The sequence below is a fragment of the Diabrotica virgifera genome, chromosome 6 (assembly GCF_917563875.1).
Source record: "Diabrotica virgifera virgifera chromosome 6, PGI_DIABVI_V3a".
Lineage (NCBI taxonomy): Eukaryota > Metazoa > Arthropoda > Insecta > Coleoptera > Chrysomelidae > Diabrotica > Diabrotica virgifera.
This window is the reverse complement of record NC_065448.1, coordinates 212618707-212637036: the sequence shown is the minus strand read 5'-3', so window position 1 is coordinate 212637036 and position 18330 is coordinate 212618707. Positions and strand designations below refer to the sequence as shown.

The 18330-nt window shown below is 33.2% G+C and overlaps 2 protein-coding genes across 2 annotated transcripts in view; one reads left to right on the top strand and one right to left on the bottom strand.

Annotated features, from left to right (window-relative positions):
• The window catches only part of LOC126886691 (muscle M-line assembly protein unc-89), a 554873-nt gene that overhangs the window by 315823 nt on the left and 220720 nt on the right, over window positions 1-18330 (bottom strand). The gene's annotated exons all lie outside the window — the stretch shown is intronic.
• On the top strand, window positions 4187-7599 carry LOC126886692 (uncharacterized). Its single transcript, XM_050653688.1, has 2 exons — window positions 4187-4415; window positions 5101-7599. The coding sequence occupies exon 2, from the start codon at window positions 5120-5122 to the stop codon at window positions 7511-7513; it is 2394 nt and encodes a 797-aa protein (XP_050509645.1). The 5' UTR covers window positions 4187-4415; window positions 5101-5119; the 3' UTR covers window positions 7514-7599.

The window sequence follows — 18330 nt, the reverse complement described above, 5'->3', positions numbered from 1 at the left end:
AGAAAAAAATATTTATAACAAAAGTTGCCTCGGGAAAAGCCTGGAAATTATTTTCATACTTCTCACAATAAAACACTGAAAAACGTTTGTTTTCTATACTTCCACAAAATTTATTACAACTATGTTATTACTACAGCTGTTTCGGCAAAGTGCCTTTCTCAAGTGATATATTTTACAATGTGTTTGCCTTTTTAAGTCTTTAACTGAAGAGGTTGAGGAGTGGGGAGCTGTTTGTCTCGAGTTGGTCATTCAGAATTATATCTGTATTTTTCAATTTATTAATTTCCATTGCTTCTAAAAGTGATAGCTTAAGGCCTTTATTTTGAATATGTAGAATTTGAAACTCTTCATTGAAAGAATGATTATGATCTAGAAGGTGAAGTGCCGATCATATGATCATAATCATTCTTTCAATGAAGAGTTTCAAATTCTACATATTCAAAATAAAGGCCTTAAGCTATCACTTTTAGAATCAATGGAAATTAATAAATTGAAAAATACAGATATAATTCTGAATGACCAACTCGAGACAAACAGCTCCCCACTCCTCAACCTCTTCAGTTAAAGACTTAAAAAGGCAAACACATTGTAAAATATATCACTTGAGAAAGGCACTTTGCCGAAACAGCTGTAGTAATAACATAGTTGTAATAAATTTTGTGGAAGTATAGAAAACAAACGTTTTTCAGTGTTTTATTGTGAGATAAAATGAACTTCCATCAAGTAACGGTCGAATCCATCAATTATTTTCATACTTGTTGGTCCATCGCCAAAGGGGGTAATTGAATATCAAAAATTAAAATATCAAAATTTTACAAAATTGGCCTAATGAAAGGGCACTGGAAATCCAATCATCGCATTCTTCATAAAATTCTGCGCATATTTGATTTCACAAGTTTAAGTCTACCTTTGCAAATAAGAGGTGGGGGTGAGTGGGAACCTTCTTATGAAAAAAGGCTGTAAGTCCGGTTCTGTTAAATCGAATTTTGCAAACTTGGTCTTGTTGAAAACAGATCTTTTTCGTTAATGTAAGCGTCTTATTTTCGAAATAGCCTACTAAGTATTATGCAAACAAGGAGGCGTTATTTAATTATTTTCAGAAATCTAGTTTTCTTTGGAAAATATTAAATACAAGTATGCATTTTTAATCTCGTATTACAAAATTATACCAAATTAGCAACACAATACCGAAAACCGCATGTCGATACCTTTTTTCTATCTCGAGATATCTTAAGAAATGTGTAAACTTTAAATCTAACTGTTACTGTCACAGGTAAACGAGGTTAAGGAAAAGTAGTGTGCTATGGAAAAAACAAATAAACATTTTCCAGATGTAAACGTATATAATTAATTAGAACAACAATAAGACAAACAACGCTATAAAATATATCAAAGAAATAAAAGCAACTACTTATTTAGTCTTAGTGATTGTCTAAATGTTCAAATTGTTGCCCATCATTTTCGATCAAGCATTTACTCTTTCAGGAGTAGATTGAATAGCAACAGATTTAACTGTTTTAGACTTTTATTTATGGGGTCGGATTAAAGACCTTGTTTTTGCCGCTAGGCCCACTACTCGAGAAGATATTATCTAGACTCTAGAGCAGTGGTTCCCAACGGGGGCGGTACCGCCCACCGGTGGGCGTTGAAGAGAGATAAGGGGGCTTTTTGGGTCCAAGGAAAATTTGGGGGGCGTTGAGGAACAGCTGCCGCCCCCCTAAAGTAACTTATTGCTTCTTTGCTTCTAACAACTTTGCTTTTCGCTTCTCACACAGAAATAGAGAAGGTGAATCCGAAAATATAAACGAAATCTTAGTGATCGCCTTCATTGTTCACTACAATATGTAATTACTGCAGTTAACAAGATCAGAAGCAGTGTTCTCAATGATAGATTGTTTAGAAAACTGTGTGATGAAAACGACGAGAATTTTAATCGTTTATTGTTGCACACAGAAGTTCGATGGTTTTCGAAGGGTACCTGTCTAAAAAGATTTTATGATCTCTTTGACTCAGTTTTAGAGTTTTTTGAAAGCAAAGATGATTCATTGAGAGACAATTTATTAAAATTTAAGAGCGATATTGCTTATTTAACTGATATATACGATAAATTTAATGAAACAAACCTACAGGTACAAGGTGATAATTTGAATTTGATCAAAGCAAAAGGAATTATTTCCTCGTTCGTGTCAAAACTTAATTTGTATAGGCAAAATTTGGGTCGGAGACAATTTCATCAGTTTCAAAATCTTTCCTCTGTGGAGACAAATGATGAAGACATTCTGGTATATTGCTAGCACTTGGAAGCACTTTAAGAAGATTTTAGAAATAGATTTCAGGATATCCTTGGTCTGATTATTCCAGATTGGGTGCTAGAACCGTTCTCAAGTTTAGAAACAGCAGAATTATCACTACAGGAGGAATTGATAGAATTGTCAACAAATGAAGAGTTAAAAGTGAAATTTAAAAATGGATATCAAGAATTTTGGCTGCAATGTCAAATTTCAGTATTATATCCAGCTTTATGGGCTGCATCAAAGAAGTTTTTCATTGCCTTTCCTTCATCGTATTTAGCCGAAAGATGATTTAGCATAGTCAGCAATTTATTAACAAAGAAGAGAAGTAGACTGTCCATAGTGGAGCGCGCTGATTTAAGATTGCTGATGACAAGTATGGAACCAAATATTGACAGATTACTATCATTAGATCAAGCTCAGCCTTCTCATTAAAAATGTTATATTATTATTATATTGTTTTTTATGATATGTATTGATGTGATCTTGATTATTGATATGAGATAATATTCTTATATGTCACTTAATTTAATCAATGTATTAATACTAATCTAATTAATTAACCAGATCACATATCAATATGTTTTCAATCTCAGGGCGAATTATAAATTAATTACTTACTTTCGTGGCTTCTAAATATTTCTTAATGGTTCCTAATCGGGATAGAAAAGAAAAGAGTAAAAAAAATACACATATGGGTTACAATTATAATCAAAATATTTTTTATTTTATTTAAAAGGCAATCAATGCTTAATATTTGCTATTTCTTATTATTCTTAAACATAACATTTACAAATGGGAATCTTATTTCCTTTTGGTTTTCAATTGAAAGTTTTTATTAACATTTAACTATTAGGAGTTATTAGGAACAACTCTATTTAAGTTTGATGAAGCTTTTCTGATATTATTGATTATGTTATTCAATTTTTTATGTGGAATTTAATACGAAAAACCCATACATTCATGTCCAAACAAATGAGACTGACCTTTTCCTGGTGAACTGAAAATGTCCTCACACAAGACCCGTTTCCTGCTATCCTTGGCTGCGATCAAACCTCGTCCTGGCTTCCAGTAATGTTCTCCTTTGAAAAACTAGCTCGTATAGCTCTCGTTCCTGCGTCTGTCGTGATGCTGTGTTCTACCTTTCTCGAAACTGCTATCAGCTACCGGGACACTCTTGGCTCAAGGAGGTTCTTTTACTCTCGACCTGGCCTACTTCTCGTTCCACGATAGATACTCCACACTTACGGAACTACATCGGCTTTCTCACTCTCCGTACACTACCGTCTACTACTCGACTTCACTTCTCGACAGCTCAAAACATTCTGATCTCACTTTCTCATCCATTCCCCTACTTTCTAAATATCCCTTCCAGATTCACAAATCAATCTTCCACCACCAACTCTCATTCGTAATATTCCTCAAAACCAATTTTTAATCTTTCTAAATATGCTTAATGGATTTCAAAAGAAAATATTTAATTCCCATTCTAAAATACTTTCTAACTATTTACAAATTTTAATGACCTATTCTCTCTTTCAAATGAGTCTTATTTAGCATAGGCTAATGATCGAAACCTTCCGCGAAAAACGATAATGAACTATCATCTATTTCACTGAGTTTTATTTAGCATAGGCTAATGATCGACCTTCCGAGAAGAACGATAATGGTACGCGTCATTCACTTTGTTTATCTAAGCACATTGTTCCGAGTTTCGTACGCTTATTCTAATCACTTCTTAAAATTAAATATAACAATTTGTTGTATACAGGTTGTTCTAAATTTATATGCCCGAGGTTGAGAAAATTAAAAATATTTTATATCAAAGTGAATTTTGTTTATAATTATCAAAATTTAATTTTCATATCAAATAGAAATATAACAGTATACGTAAAAGCACCGTATACCGTCCGGTCTCCCAATTCCGTCCGACAAAGAAATTGCGCTCTATACCTCAGAGTTTCGTCGCAATCAGACGGCCGAGTAGAATTTTTGATAGGTTATATCCCCACTCATTCTACTTTTAGCACGCAGACATTTTACGTTTACTGTTGTCAGTGCGATTCAGTTCATTGCAAGTGCATGTCTTGTTTTAAGCTATACTGATTCCAAAAAAACATAAAGGTAAGGAATACTTATTTTCCATATTTTATAGATACTACGTTTAACAGTTATGTTTTTACTTATTTATTAGAATCTTTCATATTTATTTATTGTAAATATACATATATTTTTGTAATTTTTTTCGAACAATAGATTTTATTACCGAAATTAAAGTGGACGGAATAGGGTAATGCAGAATATCAAGGGGTTCTTGATACCGTCCTAGCGGACGGTATTAGGGATTAACTCCTTCAGTTTCAAACGCTTTGTAAATATAAGTCTTAGTTAAATAATATAATCCGACATATTTTAACCATAATATATATTTTGCTCCGTTTAAAAACCTAAATACGACCTATTATAGGTACAACTCATTTTAAGAAAATTAGTGTCAACTATTAAGTGAATTCGAAAATTCAATTTAAAATTTAACCCAAGAATGATGCATTTATTACCTATTCTAGATTTAATGTGTAAGTTTGGTTTAGTTTTTATTTGTAAAAAATGTTTATGGTAGTTCTTCCTCTCAGTTTGTATTATCAAGTATGATAAAAATGACTATCTAATTAGTAAAACTCATTTAAAGGAATTGGACGGACACAGGAACCTTCTGTCCTATATCCGTCCATGGTGGACGGACAGAGCTACCTCAAACTCCTGTTACCGACCCCATAAAATAAAAACTAATAAAATATTTTTTTTTCAGTTTTTTATTATCTGCAACTATGGTATACAAAAAGCGGATGAAGTATCCCCGAGAGAATATCCAAAAAGCTATAGAAGATATTAATTTGAAACGTTTAAGTATTCGACAAGCCTCCAAAATATACAATGTGCCTAAAAGTACTTTGTTAGATACTATGAAAGAAAAGTACAAAACTCCGGGCAATATTGGAGGGCCAACAGTTTTGTCCAGTTCCGAAGAAGACTTGATTATAAAATGGATAATCGAAATGGGTAACGTGGGATTCCCGGTAACAAGATCTCAACTTGTTGATTCTGTTTCAAAACTAATTCAAAATTTGAAACGAAAAACCCCATTTAAAAATTACATACCTGGTAAAAAATGGTACAATGGTTTTCTCGCTCGTCATCCAGAAATTTCAAAACGTGTTCCACAATCACTATCTTCTTGTAGAGCCGCAGTTACGGAACAAAATATAAGAAATTGGTTTACCCAAGTTCGGGATTATATGACAAAAATGAATTTTTTACACATTCTTGAAAACCCCAAGAGAATATTCAATTGTGATGAAAGTGGTTTCTATTTATCCCCTCAAGAAAAACAAGTGTTGGTTAGAAAAGGTGCAAAAAAGGTATACAGTCGCATAGCTAATGACGAAAAAGAATGTCTTACAGTTTTGCTAACTGTTGGAGCTGATGGTTCTGTACCTCCGCCATTAGTTTTGTATCCCTACAAACGGTATGTGTCAGCTGCAATAATAACGAACATGCCAAACCAGTGGGGAGTTGGGCACTCTGAATCTGGTTGGATGACAAGTGAGACATTTTATGAATACGTTACAAATGTATTTTTTCCCTGGTTGGAAAAGAACAGTGTTCCACTCCCAGTGATATTGTTTCTGGATGGACACTCTTCCCACATCAATCTGCCTATTACTGAATTCTGCAAAGAAAAAGGTATTATTTTAACAGCATTTTACCCCAACGCAACTCACCGATTACAGCCGTTAGATGTTGGTGTTTTTTATCCCATTAAAAATAACTGGCGAAAAGATGTTCGATCTTGGCGTATGGAGAATAACGGAAGAAAACTTCAACGGGCTGAGTTTGCAAAACTCTTAGACAAAACTTTGAAGGCTACAGTCTGTACATCGATAATAAAAAGTGCATTTGAATCATGTGGACTCTTTCCGTTTAACGAAAATCGCATTGATTATTCAAAATTAATAAAACCAATAGAACAAAAAGATTCTGATGATAAAATAACTGAATCAACATCCACTACAACTGTTAATGTTTATGATTCTAAACTACTTCGAGAGGTAGAGATACGTTTAAAGCCAGAGGTTGTTAACCGTTTTAGGATTGCTGAATCAGCGGCCCAACTAGAAGAAAAATATGTAGCATTGTATGATTTCTGGAAGAGTCTTCATCCACAAAATGTCGATCATGATAAAACTTTGGAAAACAATTTGCCAATTAATGCTGCTAACGAGACCATTGTTGACATACACTTCGATGAAAACTTTTGGTTTTGCAATAATGATACAATTGAAGCTACAGTCAAAGCAGATGGAGCATTGGTCTTAATTCCTTCACAGAATAGCAATTCTAGTTCGCCAAAACCTGGTCCATCAGCATCCAAGAACAATGATTGTGAGAATATAGACTATTATTTAGCAGTAAGTTCACCCCAAGAAAAAACACCACCTAAGAACAAAATAGTAAACACAACTCCTTGTAATAGCCCATTAAAAGATGATTCAATAGGTATAGTTTATTCTGATCAAAAAAGACAAGTACAAAATCAAGAAAAAACCCCACTTAAGCAAATTACAACAACATCAGAGAATAATAGTAAATATCCAACACCTTTCAAAAAAGCACTATTTTGGCCGGAAAGTTCTGCAAAGAAAAAAAATAATAGCACAGAAGACACCAAGGAAAGGAAAAAACCAAAGATTTATCCTACAGTAGCTATAAGTGATGAATTTATGGAACATCAACGAAGACTCAAAAAAGAAAAAGAGGAAAAAGAAAATGAGAAATGTGAACGAATCCGAAAGAGGAAAGCAAAAACAGAGATTCAACAAGCAAAAAAGAAAAAGTGTCCTCCAAAACACACACCAGGCATAGATACTGGTAATAATAATACGGAAAACATAAATAAAAAGAATATAGAAATATATTCAAAGGACGATTTTGTGTTGGTTCAGTACGACAGTGAATATTTCCCTGGTGTAGTTCTGGAACGAAGCAATGATACTTTGAGAGTTAAAAGTATGACTATGAATGGAAAGTACTGGAAATGGCCAGATAGAGATGACATTTTAAATTATGACTTTGATGATGTAGTTTGTAAGATTGCGAGACCTTCACTCATAAATAAACGCGGCGCCTATGAAGTTCCAGAAATTGAAAACCTAAAAAAATGAAGTCTTTTTTTTTATTATTTAATTCATTTGCAGTCATTAAGTTCGTTTCAAAACTTTGTACTTAAATAAAACTTATTTTTAAATTATTTGTTTTGTTTTTTGGCCATTTTTTTGCAAATTTATTTAAAAATTATTCATAATGGGTTTTTTTTTGTCATAACTAAATAAATAGGACGGATAACGGTACTCTTGTGGACGGAATTGGGAAAAAATCATTAATGTGGACGGAAAACGGCTATTTGCGAAATTTTTGCATTTGGTTTCTTAAATAAGCAATTTTGTTGAAATGACTACTGTTATTATTATAAATTTGGCTCTAGTAAGAATTAATAATGCATAATAGCTTATAGACAGAATTACTTTAAATTTCAATGATTCGGAATTGATCTTTCAAACAATTTTATATATACCACTTATAACCGGTCGGAATTCGGTGCTCTTACGTTATTTAAGTTAAAGTTTGATCAATACATGAATACTGTATTTTTGAATAAAACATTTTTTTTTTAAATTTGTTGTTGCTTGGATTAGTTAAGGGGCCGTCGAATCATATTTAAGGTAGCCTTTGACCCAAAAAAGGTAAAACAATTGTGAATGAAAGTGCGTTACTAATTTTAAGAATGGAAGAGTTTTTTAAGGGGGGCGTTAAGTATTTTGTTTTTGGAAAAATGGGCGGTAGGCCGAAAAAGGTTGGGAACCACTGCTCTAGAGAATACGAAACGCCATTCAAAGCATTGTGAAAGCAGAAATTGAGACTGCTGTTCAATCTACTCTTGAAAGATGCTTGCATCGGAAATGATGGGTAACAATTTGAACATTTAGGCAGTCACTAAGACTAAGTAAGTAGTTGCTTTTATTTCTTTGTTATATTTTATAGTGTTGTTTGTCTTATTGTTGTTCTAATTAATTATATACGTTTACGTCTGGAAAATGTTTATTTGTTTTTTCTAGCACACTACTTTTCCTTAACCTCCTTTACCTGTGACAGTAACAGTTACGTTTAAAATTTACACATTTCTTAAGATATCTCGAGATAGAAAAAAGGTATCAACATGCGGTTTTCGGTATTATGTTGCTAATTTGGTCTGATTTTGTAATACGAGATTAAAAATGCATATTTATATTTAATATTTTCCAAAGAAAACTAGATTTCTGAAAATAATTAAATAACGCCTCCTTGCTGGCATAATACTTATTAGGCTATTTCGAAAATAAGACGATTACATTGACGAAAAAGAGCTGTTTTCAACAAGACCAAGTATGCAAAATTCGATTTAGCAGAAATGGACTTACAGCCATTTTTCATAAGAAGTTTCCCACTCACCCCCACCTCTTATTTGCAAAGGTAGACTTAAACTTGAGAAACCAAATATGCGCAGAATTTTATGAAAAATACGATGATTGGATTTCCAGTGCCCTTTCATTAGGTAAATTTTGTAAAATTTTGATTTTTTAATTTTTGATATTCCATTACGCCCTCTAGCGGTGGACCTACAATTATGAAAATCATTTCCAGGCTTTTCCCGATGCAACTTTTGTTATAAATATTTTTTTCTCAAAGCTGTACTATAAACGGTTCCTGAGATATGGCCGAGAGCCATTCTTATTGGGACACCCGGTACATGTATACAGAGTGCGTCATGAGAAACTGTACATACTTCTACCTAGTAGTGAGACCTCTATGGTTAATAACACATAACCATTAAAAAGTCTCTGCTTCCATTGTTTAATAATACAAGAATAAAAAACCGCTTAACGCCGCAAAAATGAGTGGGGCATACAATATTCCAGCTGCAAAAGATCTGATATGAATAATACGTGGCGCGAAAATATATTTTCATATTGATGGAAAATAAAATTCTAGTTTTATTTTAACAGATGTATTCATAATATTTGCTAAATTTAAAGTAAAACACGTCACAAAAGAGTAACTTTGATACAGTTTGAATTTTGAAGCTCTTTTGTGGCGCGTTTTTATTTCAAATTTAGCAAATATTATGGAAATATCTGTTCAAATAAAACTAGAATTTTATTTTCCATCAAAATGAAAATACATTTTCGCGCCACGTAATATTCATATCAGATCTTTTGTAGCTGGAATATTGTATGCGCCACTCATTTTTACGGCGTTTAGCGGTTTTTCATTCTTGTATCAGAATTTTTTCAAAGTTATTTATAATTTAAATGTATGAAGTTGAATGTAATGTTTCTCGATTACACGTTAAGCTTTATAAATGGTCGCCCTTGTCGCATTATCTCCCAAATGATCGTCCATCGAATGTACACTAGATTTTTTTGTATTCCAAATAGACCGAAAAAAATATTGGGATCGCCGTTAAATGAACTCGGATTGCCGATCAAATTTAGCGTTGTAACCACTACAACTACATAAACCATTTCGGCGATAATGGTTAATTGGATTATACTTTTGTAGCTTGATAATAACCGATTTTAATCACTAAACATGAGTTTGAAACGTATTGACAAGTAGTATCTGACGCATAAGAATATGATAACTGAAGGTATTACAGGAGTTATTAAGCTTAAAAAACCGTTTTTTCCATAGGAAATAGATTTGATCATACTTATGAAGCCTATAACTTAAAAATTCGAATTTTCTCGGATATGAGGTATGCACCGTTAGACGCGTCTAAAGTCCTTCTTGTTCAGCAGCTCCAAAATATGACGTGCCTTAGCAGTAACCCTGGACACCAGGTGCTCCGTGGGTTCGATTCTGATGGAGTATTCAAGTTCAGCGACCCCAAAAATATCTCCAGTAATACAATCGGACTCTTAACATACTGATGTATGCCATACATCGTCATGTTTTCATAATATTCGGTAAGGTCCCAAAAATTGCATGCATTTTGGATATATTTTATGCACTGTATATTGTAGACACCCCTTTTTCTGTTATAAACTTTTTTCCTGGGGCCATCTCAAACACAATGCAAAAAGTTGCAAGTCGATAGTATCCTAGTATTTAATAATTACACTTTTATAAAAAAGAACTTTTTATGATAAAACGTTTTCAATATTTATAGGACCCAATATAAAATTATAAACTATTTTGTTTTTTGAATTTCTGTCATAAAAGAATTTTGTAATCGACTATTTTAGAGGCATATTTTCTCTAGCGGATTTAAACTTATATGTATAAACCAAAAAAAACATTTAAAATTGTATATAATAATTAACTTATAAAATATGAACTTTAAGTATATTAACTTTTAATTATTAATTAAAAAAAATAAAAAAAAGATACGCAACAGCCGGGTTTCGAACTCGAGACCTCTCGATCTGCAGTCTAATGCTCTACCACTGAGCCACCATCAATTTGTAATTATCGATTTCAGATTTTTAAATTAGTTTGAAATTAAAAAAATCGATTTATCCATAATGAAAATATGGAACAAACATGTAAACCGAATGGAACCAGATAAATTAGCGAACATCTGTAAAAACAACAAGCTGTGTAGCAGAAGACTCGTTAGAAGGCCGCCCAGAAAGTGGAAAGACAATGTACAGTCAACAACAACTGAAACAGAATAAGAGGCAGACAAACAGGAGTAATCCTAGTCACACGAAGAAGAAGAAGAAGAAAAGATGTATCCATATAATAGCAGTTAAATATTGCATTGTTAGCAAGTTCTGAGCTATTCTGAAAATTTCAGGTGCCTAGGAAGCCTAGAACTCTAACATGTATATCAAAATTTGCGGAGACAGTGACAAAGTCGACGCCAAGTAGGTAAATATATATATAATCAATTTATTCCGGTGTTTTTTGTTCCTACGTTGATGTACCTAAAACTAACCACATACTATAAGTAAAAGACTATTTAATATTGAATTGCAAATTTCAACTTACTTTGTTCTACTATTACATTCTTGAACTCGTCGGTAATTATAAAAAAACAATACACGCCTGGTAAGAATGCTGATAAAGTAACTTCTGAATGAGATTTACGGCAGGGCTGTTTTGAAAAAGGAATAAATAGTGCTGACTTTAAATTAAACTATAAATTGCATTTTCATGAATAAATTTTATATGATCTCGATTAATCTTTTAATATATAAGCGTAAGGAAAACAAAAAAGATGGCATTTAAAATTACGACAGGCCGGTTAGTAACTTATTTTGCAGTTGAAATGAAGGAAAAGTAAATCTTCAGCAATTTTAACAAAAACAAGCAGCTCTAGAGAACTACTAATACGTAATTAAAAGTTCAGTACTATTTATTTTGGGCTATATTGTAGTACCTAAGAACTATGTAGTACTTAAACAGGAAGGCTTTACATAGGTACTGTATAATATTAAATCGTCATTTCCTTCAAAGATGGAACAAATCGATTGGCTATCATTTTAAAGATAATTAAAAAATTGTCGATTTATTTTTTTTTGTAATTTTTTCATACAAATTTTCTTGTAGACGAACTCAAGAAATATAGAAAATATCAATTGGCAATCCTTTTTAGGGCACCCTATAAGATAGAAATTAATTAAAACCCTTATCAGAACAGACCTCGTACATTAGGCTTGCAATTCCCACCGACATAAAACAGAGAGCTAACTAGCAACTAGTGGTTTTGTCCTTATTAGCAGAAAAGTATATCTCTATTAAAAAGTCTGCCAACAGCAGATCCATCAAAACCAAATACAGCTAACAACCTTTTAAAAATAATTAGTAACAGATACGTAGCCGTCAATTTCAAGAACCAACCTACCATATCTGTATCTAATTTGAAGAGTAATTGGACAAAAGACGACGAAGCGAATATAATGCAAGAAATATTTCTTTGAAAATCGTTGTTAATTTAAAATGAAACATAGACGCAATAAAATGGAAGATTTCCAATATTGGCTTCTATAGATAACAGATCAAATTTAAAATAATGTCTGTGTGAAAGATTTAAGCAGTATACTTAGTGTGACCAACTAGTCCGAAAAATCCGGGACATAGCCCGAATTACGAAGTCGCGTCCCGGACAAGGCATCCGGGCCATCCGAATTTTTAACGTTTTGGTAAAATTCTATTTTGAAATTTTGAATGCGTTATACTTCTAAGAATTCACATCAAATTGATTTGGTGGGACGAAAAAAAGTCGACAATTTCTAGAGTGTAATGCTAATACCTCATCTAGAACGCATGCATTTTATATCGTGGTATTATAGTTCTAGGAGAACTAAAACGGTGGACTTTTCTCGTTTCTGTATTTTAATTATCCTCTTCAAAAAGAAATGGGCCGATTTTCATTGAAAAGTCCCGGATTTCAGGTATTTTTTGAGCGTTGTCCCGGATTCGACTGAATTGGAGTTAGTGACACTAAGTATACTGTAAAGTAAGGATGACAGTTTGATTCATAATAATGAATTAAATAAAAGAAAATGATAAGTTCATCATTTAGTATTGTTTCTATTTTAGTTAAATTAAAATGAAATGAAAAAATAAGTTAAAAGTAAAGATGGCCGTGATGGTCGTTACTGTTTTCAATTTTAACAAGCTTTACACCAGTAGCTACATAACTAGCACGTAGATATTTCAACTTCCTGTGAAACTGTCATTTCTGTCATGTCATCATTCGAGAGTTCCATTATCATTCGCCATTTGTCATCATCTACTCAACATGTGAACAACTCAATTTGGGCTCAAATGATACCTCGACCAGAATACATGTGATATTTTGTGCATCCATGTTCAAGTTCACAATTATAATCTATGTTTCCATGACGGATCAAGTTTAAAGGGTTTTTACCCGTATATTTTTGTATTTTGGTGGTTAGCATGTCAGCATCATGTGAGAATGTAAGTATAGCCTATAACTTTTTTAAAATCGTAGTCAAAATTATACTTATTCTATTTTAGGTCAGCACTGATTATGATCGGTTATCCGATCGAAAACTAGATTGGTGATAGAGCCCTTTTTAGGGAATTTTAATAAATATACCTTTTTTAAAGGATTTTACTTGTTTTTTGTAATATATGGTATACAGCCAACTACAGGAAAACCTTTTCCTCGTGGATTTTTAAAAGTAAAGATGATTCAAATTTGATTGCAGAATAGGGCATCTACTATGTGCTTATACCTACGTTTGTATTTAGAATTCAACTTATTCTCATCAGAGCATCTGTGTAGAAGCACGGAACTGAAATCAAATCTTTTCACCCTTTATGTTGTTCTGAAGCTATTTTCTTGTGACATTTTTGCAATTAACTAGTTTTGATGGGAAATAAGCCACAATTTTACTAAAAAATGATTTTATTAACGTTTCGACGCCAAAATGGGACATGAACTAAAATTCGAATTATTTACCTTCTGCGCTTTTTAAGATGGAAAAATAAAGCAGAACAGAGTGGTGAAATACTCTACAAAGAAATCTATAATTGCATTCACGATCTGTCGTTCATCGTAATAATAATCTTTAGGGAACTATGTAGTTCCTTTTATACCCACAAAAGTGAATAAAAATATAAACTAAAAGTAAAGATTTCGAATTTAACTTATTCTCATCAGGGCATCTGTGTAGAAACACTAAACTGAAATCAAATCTTTTCATCCTTTTGGGTGTAATTATTAAAACATTTACAAAAGATGCAACTAGTACCATCTATGAATCGTAACTCAAAATGGGACATGAACTAAAATTCGAATTATTTACCTTCTGCGCTTTTTAAGATGGAAAAATAAAGCAGAACAGGGTGGTGAAATACTCGACAAAGAAATCTATAATTGCATTCACGATCTGTCGTTCATCGTGATAATAATATTTAGGGAACTAAGTAGTTCCTTTTATACCCACAAAAGTGAATAAAAATATATAAACTAAAATTAAAGATTTCGAATTTAACTTATTCTCATCAGGGCATCTGTGTAGAAGCACTGAACTGAAATCAAATCTTTTCATTCATCCTTTTGGGAGTATGTAATTATTAAATTACAAATGTATGTAATTACAAAAGGTGCAACTAGCACCATCTATGAATCGTAAGTCAAATGGAGAATAAGTCTTAAAGTGCGCCAATAAAGGAAGAGGAGACATATTGGTAAACAACGAAATTACAATTATTTGTTAACAGACGAACAAAACCAGAACAATCCGAAGACACTTAATTTTTTTAATACAGTTTTAGTTTTTTATGAATTGAATATAGCAAACTGGCCTCCTTTTGGACTAAAAATAATTTGTTGCTGTGCCAAATTTTGTGAATTCTTAGTATTACAGTATGCGGCAAAGTAAACAGTACTGAAATTCGTATGCCTCAAATTTGTATGTGCTGGCGCCGAAACGTACTGAGTGGTTTCCGAACGTTGTTATAACTTATGTGAATGTCGTGATAATGTTAGGAGCTTCAGAATGTTCTCAGTTTTGCAGAGAAAATTTTCATGGTGGAGTACTATTTTTGGTCATACGGAAAAGGTCACAAAAACGGTCCAAGCTTAAAATCAAAATTGGTTTCAGCAGGACGGGACAATCTGTCACACTGCCAGGGAGTCTCTGCGAATACTCCGCGAATGCTGAAGGAGTCAGACAGATCCACCGTCTGCCATTTCGGAATTTCGGACTAGAATTAAAGATTTTTTCGTGCCAGAGGCAGTGGCGGATCTAGAAATTTGCCTTGGGAAAGGAAATTTGCCTTAGGGGGAACTTCCAATGAAAAACCAACCAAAAGACAAAAAAGATAAACTCAGATTAAATAAAAGACATAAATAATAACTTATATTATTATTATTATTATACATAAACAAGGGCAGAGGGACAAGTCCCTATTATGCCCAAAAACAAAGAAATTACATAAGTAACCTACTAGTAAATACAATAAAAAAAGATACAATTTGGGTTTACATAAAAAATATTTTAACTATAATAGAAAACTGTCAAGTCTGTTTTTAAATGTGTTGGTAGAGGGGGCTGAGACAATGTTATCATCCAGGTTATTCCAAATATCGAAAACTCTATTTGGTAAAAAATTCTGTCTTGGTCTCGTACAAAAGTTCTCTTTTTTCAGTTTAAATTGGTGACCTCTAAGGCGTTCATCTTGATTGATTGTAAAAATTTCGTCGAGATTTCCGAAATTAAATTTTAATATTTTAAATGTGGTTATTAAGTCGCCGCGTTGTCGGCGAAGTCCAAAAGAAGTTAGGTGGGCCATACTGAGCCTTTCTTCATAGGAAGGTCTTCTCAGTCCCAATGGAATTCGAGTGGCTTTTCTTTGGACGTTTTCCAACAAAATTTTGTCTCGAACCAAATCAGGATACCACGTTGGGCCAGCATATTCAAGAATCGGTCTTATGTAAATAGTGTAAAGTTTACAGAATGACTGCATTGAAGCTCTCGAAAAACACCTCCGAATAAGATATAGTCTGGAGTTCGCACGTTTACAAATAGACTGAATATGGTCGGACCACGTTAGGCTGCTGTTTACAATAACACCGAGGTCGTTATACGAGAACACTGAATCTAATGGTTGTCCGTTAACGAAGTACGGCACAAGTGGATTGTTTTTACCAATTCTAAGCACTACACATTTTTCTGTGTTTAAGGGTAGTAACCACTGGGAACACCAAGTAAAAATAGAGTCCAAGTCTCTTTGGAGGGCTAACTGGTTTGTGATAGGATTGGCATATATTTTTGTGTCATCAGCATATAACGATATTTTACTTGAAACATAGGAAGGAACATCGCTGGTATAAACCGTAAAAAGCAGAGGTCCAAGGACGGAACCCTGCGGCACTCCACTTTCCACTAACCTGTCCTGTGAGAAAGATTCGCCAACTCTAACTTTGTAATGTCGATCTGTCAGGAAATCATCAATCCAACATAATAAAGTACCGCGAACTCCGAAATGTTCTAGCTTATGTAGAAGTCTGCGTTTAGGAACACGGTCAAAGGCTTTAGAGAAATCTAGATAAACAACGTCGACCGGCTGTGAACTGTTAATAGACGACGTCCAGTCGTTAACACAATGTAGGAGATTGGTTAGAGTAGAGCGACCAGAAACAAATCCATGTTGTTGTGTTGGAATAACATTTTCTTGGAGAAGGAATTTAGTCATCTCCTCGGAAATAATGGCTTCCATGACTTTGCTAACTACTGGTAGTAAGCTAATCGGACGATAATTGTTGGGATCGAGTTTGTTGCCTTTTTTAAAAATAGGAGTGACCGATGCTAATTTCCAATTAGGGGGTAAGGAATTCTGGATAAAAGAAGTCTGCATAATTAACGTTAAAGGTATTGCAAGTGTATCTGCGCATCTTTTTAATAGTTTTGGTGTTAAACCATCTAAACCAGGTGAAGCGGATGTGCGAAGTTTCATTAAGTGTTGTTTGACATGATCCACTGTAAATTCGACTTGCCGTAAGGATGCACCGACACGGTTACACCTAATAGGAGGTAGATTACCATCATTCGATTCTTTAGTAAAAACCTGTGAAAATGCTAAAGATAGAGTTTCAGAAGAATCTTTGTCAGAAGAGCATAAAGTCTGATTAGGTTTTTGAAGTAGAGGAATGGAAACTTTAGACGTCAATGAGGACCTTATGTATTTGTAGACTTTTTTCATATTACCACTGTCAATAACACTTGTTTCAAAATTTTGTCTTAAAGTTTTTAGAAAAGTTTGTAAGGTATTTGAAAATCTGCGGTGGTTTTGAAAATCAGTGAGAAGCCCGGTCTGTTTAAATTTCCGCCAGAGATGTCGTTTGTGATTAATTTGGTTTATTGCTGTTCGATTTATCCAGGGTTTAAGATTGTTTTTATAAATATTACGGAAGGTAGTGTTTGTAGAAATTATATTGTGGACGGCATCGAGAAATGCAGTCCACATTAATGAAGGGTCGTTTAAGTCAGCAAAAAATAATTGCCAGTTGATTTGAGATAGTTTAGTGTCGATTTCAGAAAAGTTGGTAATAGTATATGTTACAGTATTATTTTTGCTGGGTAGTATTTGGTTGAATTGAATGTGAGCTTTTATAACTGCATGATCTGACTTTCCTATAGGAGAACTGATTTCAAGAGATGAAATTAGCTCTTCGTCGTTAATTAACACTAGATCTAAAATAGAAGGTTGGTTATTAATTCTAAATCGGGTAGGTTCTGTGATGAGTTGTATCAGGTTCGAATTTACGACAAAGTTTTTAAACAAATTATGAGCGTTTTCGGCGTCAGATAATGCAGTTATTGGCCAGGTGATCTCTGGGAAATTAAAATCTCCAGTAATGATAAGATTATCAAAAGATGATAGTTCGTCAAGTTTAGTAAGCAAAACATTATCGTGAGCAAGTATTGTCAAAGGTGGGCGATATATACAGACTAAATTAAGGCAAAATGGATTTTTAGTAATAGATAAGTGAATAGCATCTATTCCAGGAATATCTAATGGCTTAATGTCAATTTTGAAAGTTGTGGTAATAATATTAGATAAATAAATGCATACACCACCACCCACACGAATTTCTCTGTCTTTACGATATATTGTATATCCATTTATGTTAACACATGAGTCAGGAATTGAAGGTTTAAGCCAGGTTTCGGCAATACAAATAATGTGTGGTTGAAGAAGTTGCACTGTGCATACAAATTCGTCAAATTTAGCGGAAAGTGAATCTAAATTGGTATATAGAAATAGCCAGTCATTAAATTTGTTGGTAGAAAAATTATGAACGAAAATTCGTGATTTTGGGAGTGCCATTAATGTATTTAATGGTTAAATCATATTCACCGTTATTTTTGCGAGTTTCTAGTTCATTTCGGAGTTCTTTTAAGCGAGTTTGTTGGATGGGCGTCTTGTCATCAATTATTGAGAATTTTTTCGTGGCGTT

Bases quoted from the DNA above. Each gene is read 5' to 3' on its own strand.
- LOC126886692 (XM_050653688.1), top strand. From the start codon at position 5,120: ATGGTATACAAAAAGCGGATGAAGTATCCCCGAGAGAATATCCAAAAA.